This window comes from Pipra filicauda, unplaced genomic scaffold (genome assembly GCF_003945595.2).
Source record: "Pipra filicauda isolate LSUMZ 115617 unplaced genomic scaffold, ASM394559v2 scaffold1158_size25188_pilon, whole genome shotgun sequence".
Classification (NCBI taxonomy): Eukaryota; Metazoa; Chordata; class Aves; order Passeriformes; family Pipridae; genus Pipra; species Pipra filicauda.
Genome location: NW_024103605.1, coordinates 20,332 through 25,188, shown reverse-complemented (window position 1 = coordinate 25,188; position 4,857 = coordinate 20,332). Strand labels below are relative to the sequence as shown.

General features: G+C 64.0%; 1 protein-coding gene across 1 annotated transcript; it reads right to left on the bottom strand.

The window, feature by feature from the left end:
* Positions 1-17: 17 nt before the first annotated feature.
* Positions 18-4,164, bottom strand: LOC113986222 (serine/threonine-protein kinase pim-1-like). Its single transcript, XM_039384416.1, has 7 exons — positions 4,069-4,164; positions 3,219-3,578; positions 3,087-3,137; positions 2,516-2,882; positions 1,699-1,875; positions 1,281-1,430; positions 18-1,085 (listed from the first exon to the last, which is right to left on the bottom strand). The coding sequence occupies exons 1-6, from the start codon at positions 4,162-4,164 to the stop codon at positions 1,324-1,326; spliced, it is 1,158 nt and encodes a 385-aa protein (XP_039240350.1). The 3' UTR covers positions 18-1,085; positions 1,281-1,323.
* Positions 4,165-4,857: the final 693 nt, after the last annotated feature.

Below are 4,857 nucleotides of genomic sequence, written 5' to 3'. Positions count from 1 at the left end.
AAAACTAAACTGTCATTTGGGGTCATCCCAGATCGATTGGATTTCAGAAATTACTCAACACAGGTGCCACCTCCTCCAGCCAAGCCCAGGAGATCAACCTCCTCAGCAGCTGCAAGAGATGTTCATGTGCCTGCTGCCATCTCCCCAAAGCCATTATCCCACTCCTGCTGAGAAGATGGGCAAGATGAGGATCTACCTCACAAGATCTGCTGCAGGAAGAAGAGTGTGTCCCAAAGGATGTCCTCAGCCTTCTCAGAGGGGACGTCAGATCCTCTCCAGGGATGGTCCCAGCCCTTCCCAATCCACACTGGGCACCAGCTCCAACTCTTCCCTCGAAAACAAACAACAAATTCATGACAAGAGATTACAAACAAAAAATGGAAACAAGAAAAAAAGGTAAAATGTTAACATTCTGTCAGGGTTCTGAGGAAGGCCCAACCCCTCCACACCAAAGAAAAACCCCACCTCCTCCAGCTCAGGAAAACCCAGGCCTTCTCCCTGCCCTGCTGCATTGCCCCAAAGAAAGGCTCCTAAGCCAAGGCAGCCCAAGCCTTTCCTGGCCTGCAGCCCAAAGCAGCTGGTGTTCTGCAGCCCCACCTTTGCTCCCCCCACGGGGGTTTGTTTTTGGCAGGCTGGCTGCCCCTGCCCCAGCCCCGCCCAGCAAAGGGGCAGTGGCAGAGGCTGGGGGCAGAGCCGGGCTCCCATTTCACACCCAGCCCAGAGCACCCGCCCACCCTCCTGCCAAGAAGCAGCTTGGCAGCCGGCTGAAGAATTCCTCAGGTTCCCCGCCAGCAAAGGGGGAACCTTCGGTGCCCAGCCAGGCTGAGCAATGCCCGGGAGCACCCCCTGGGTGTGGACTCATCTGCAAACGGCGTGTGGAGCACGGCTTGGAGGAAGGGGCCAGAATCAGAGTCCATCATCTTCAGCTCGCCGGTGTCCAGGTCAACAACAAAGAGCTTGTCATCCCTGACGTCGTCCTCGATGTCTCCAGCAGCAGCCCCACCCGGCACAGCTTCTCCAGAGGCCCCTTCTCCTTCCCTGGGGGCCAGACCAGGCTGTCAGTGTTCTGCCGAGGGCCCAGCTGTCTGTGAAGCAGGACGAGCAAAACCAGGTTGGATGGTGGCCACCAGCACTTGGAAGACTGGGTCTACAGCCCAGCTCCAGCACAAAGAGGGGCATGTCCCCATGTGCTGACCCCCCCTCAGTGCTACAGGCATGACAAAAAAAATCTGGTTTTCTTTACTTCCTATTGCCAAGAGATGTGTGGAGGTGTTACTTGCCAGGCCCCTGGATCAAAGTGAGCACGTGGATCTCTCCTGTCTTCTAGAGCAGGTGAATGCCCTGCACCCAAGGATGGCACAACAGGTCTTCCAATGATGGCCTGTCCGAGGGGCGGATGGACAAACACCACCTGATAAGGTGCTGGCACCCTGGGGGGAAAATGGCCGGTCAGTTGGAGAAGGATCCTGTCCCCTTTGTCCCACTGTCCACGTGCCCAGGCTGTGCTGGCTGTGCTCAGAGCTGTGCCCAAACTTCTCCACTGATTCTCCCTTTTGGAGGAGAGCAGGATGGCAGGACACAGGCCACCTCCCCCAGCCAACCATGGGACACAAACAGCTTCAAGAGCGGCGTCCTCGTGAGCCCGCTGCCCTCTCCCAACACCGTTATTCCCCCCGTGCCACAAGGATTGGTATCCACCTCGAGAGACCCGTGGTGGGAACGGGAGCTGGTCCCAGATGGTGTTGGTGCCTCTGCAGAACGGGTGCTTCCCGCAGACCATCTGGTAGAGCAGGATGCCCAGGGACCAGATCGTGGCCGCCTCGCCGCGGTAGCGTTTGAAGCAGATCCACTCTGGCGGGCTGTATGACGGTGTTCCTGCGGAATACAGACGGAGTTCATCAGGTGGATGCTGCCTGCTCCCAGAGCCTCACCCCAGCATCCCTGGCAACGTGGGGCCTGCCCCAGTGGCACACGCTGTGACCCACTGCCTTCTCACCGGCCCCTGACTCTTGGTTACAAACTTGGGGTTGGAGAAGAAGCCACTGGTGTCCAAGAGGGCAGCAGAAGCCCTGGCAAGGCCCAACCATTACATGCAAGGGAAAAACCCACCCAGTGGTGGGGAAAAGCCATGCCTTCTCCCCGCCCCACTGCACTGCCCCCAACAAGTCATCATAAGCCAAGGCAAACAAGGGGAGTGGAGCAGCCCAAGCCCCTCCTCGCCTGCACACCAAGCCAGCTGGTGCACAGTTCTGACCCCCTTCTCTGCTACCCTCATGGGGGTTTTGGTCAGGCTGGCTCCGCCCTGCCCCACACCCAGCCCAGGACAGGGTGGGTGGCACAGGCTGTCGGCAAGGCCAGGGCCCGTCTCACAATAACCCCCCAGCCCCATCCAAAAGCAACTTGGCTGAAGAACTAATCCTGTTCCCCCTCAGCCAAAGGGGCAATCTCTGGTGCCACACCCGGGCATGGCCATGCGATGCCTGGCACCAGGAGCATCCCCCGGCTGTGGGCTCACCTGCAAACTGGGTGTAGACGGTGTCCTGAAGGAAGGTGGCACATCCAAAGTCAAGGAGCTTCGCCTCTCCGGTGGCCAGGTCGAGGAGGATGTTCTGGGGCTTGATGTCCCGGTGCAGGACGCCGCAGCTGGTGCAGTGCCGCACGGCCTTCAGCACCTGGCGGAACAGCCCCCACGCCATCTCCTCCGGCAGGAACCTCCACGCCGTGATTACTCGAGAGAGGTCCCGAGAGCGCTCCGGACGCTCCATCACCAACAAGAAACTGTTGGGGAGCTCGAACCACTCCAGGAGCTGGATGACACCACGAAACCCACTGGACACCTTGTCCAGCAGCACGATCTCCAGGGGGGCCAGGGTGCCGTCGGGCTGCGGGGGGACCACGGGGTCGTCAGTGGGGCTGATGCCGTGCCTGTCTGCCTGCTACCCCTCTGCCAGCCCTGGATGCTCCCCGTCCCCCACCGACCCCACGGCCACTCTCCCTCCAGGTGTCCCGGCGGCTTCCACCCTCCCGGGCTCGGCTCGTCCCCGCCCGTCCCGCCCCGCTTTCTGCCGCTGGCCCCGCTCGCTCACCAGCTCGCCCCAGCGCCGGATGAGATCCCGGGGCACGGCTTTGATGGCCACCTGCAAGCCAAGGGGAACGGCGGGTTGAGCTCGCCCGTCCCGCTCTCCTCCTCCTCCTCCTCCTCCTCCTCCTGCACTCACCGGGGCTCCGTCCGCCAGGCGGGTCCCCGCGTAGACGCGGCCGAAGCCGCCGCTGCCCAGCAGCGAACCCAGCCGGTAGCGCTTCTGCAGGGGCCCCTTCGCCTTCCGTGCGGGCGAGACGTGGCCGTCAGCGTTCGGGCCGGGGCCCGGCACGGCCCCCGAGCGCCCCTCGAGCGGCCCGGGCCGGGCTTCCCCACCCGCAGCGGGCAGCGGCGGCTCGCTGCCGGCGGCCGGGCTGGCGAGCGGCGGAGCTCTGGTCGGGGAAGCCGCCGAGGAGGCGGCAGCGGCCGCGGCCCCCGCCGGCCCCGGCAGGCGCCGGGCTCGAGCCGGGCGGAGCCAAGCGGCGGCGACGCCGAGCCCGCCCCACAGCCCATCCCACAGCCCATCCCACAGCCCATCCCACAGCCCATCCCACAGCCCATCCCACAGCCCATCCCACAGCCCGCCCCACAGCCCGCCCCACAGCCCGCCGCACAACCAGCCCCACAGCCCGCCCCACAGCCCATCCCACAGCCCGCCCCACAGCCCGCCCCACAGCCCGCCCCACAGCCCATCCCACAGCCCATCCCACAGCCCGCCCCACAGGAGCGCCCAGCAGCGCCACAACCGGCGCGCCGGGAGCCGGGCGAGGGCGGGACCGCGCCGGGCCGCCCAGGGCCGGGGACGGGGCGGCCCCGCCCGGCAGAGGGGAACGGCCGGGGCCATGGCCCGGGCCTGCAAGGGGAGGGGGGACCGGGAACGGGACAGGGACACCGGGACAGGGACACCAGGACAGGGACACCGGGACAGGGACACCGGGACAGGGACACCGGGAGACGGAGAGGAGGAAGAGCAAGAGCAGGAGAAAGACCGAGAGCGCGTCGCTAGAGTCGCTGCTGCTGCTGCCGCTGCTGCTGCCGAAGCGCCGGGGCCGTTGGTCCGTTCGTCGGTTCGTCCGTTTGTCCATTTTTCCGTTCCCTGTTTGGCCCCCGCGCGCCCCGGGGGCAGCCCCGGCTGCAGTCACGGAGCTCCCCTTCCTCCCGCGCCCATGCCGAGACCACGGGCTTTTTTAGCTTCTTCACTTTATTTTGACTTCTTTGCTGGCAATCTTGCAACTTCCCGCCGCTGCTCGGACCCCATCCCGCCCGCTCGGCCCGCGCTGCTGTCGCTTCCTCCCGGGCCAGCCGGGGTCTGGACTTGTCCCTGAAGTTTGGGAAGGGGTTTGCTCAGTGAGGAGCCCCGGGACGTCCGGCCAGCGCCAGGCAGAGCCAGCCCCGGGGGAGGGCAGAGCAGGACGATCGGCAGGGGAAATGCAGCCCTTTGGGGCCAGCGCTGCTCCCCGACCACCCCAGGGCTGTTCCTGTTTTCCTGCCCGCTTCGAGGGGAAATTGGCGACTGCAGAGAGGATTAAAAAGAAGAGAATTAGAAGACTCTTCTTGCTGCCATTTGGATGCCAGTCCATGCTAATAAATGCAGGCTTAATTTGGAATGGACACGATGTAGCAGCTTTTTCAGCACCCAATATTTAACAGCTCCCTTTCAGGGGACAGTGGAAAAAGGGGGGGGAGAACGGGGGAAAAGGGGGGGCTGGGACCTCCAAACTGAGCAGGGAAGGGGCTGAGACTCTGAAACCGAGCAGGGCAGAGGGGAAGAAACAGCC

Bases quoted from the DNA above. Each gene is read 5' to 3' on its own strand.
- LOC113986222 (XM_039384416.1), bottom strand. From the start codon at position 4,164: ATGGACAAACGGACGAACCGACGAACGGACCAACGGCCCCGGCGCTTC. The intron at 3,138-3,218 runs GTGAGTGCAGGA...CTTGGCTTGCAG, and splicing joins GCCTGGCGGACGGAGCCCCG to GTGGCCATCAAAGCCGTGCC. The intron at 1,876-2,515 runs GTGAGCCCACAG...TGTATTCCGCAG, and splicing joins CGTCTACACCCAGTTTGCAG to GAACACCGTCATACAGCCCG.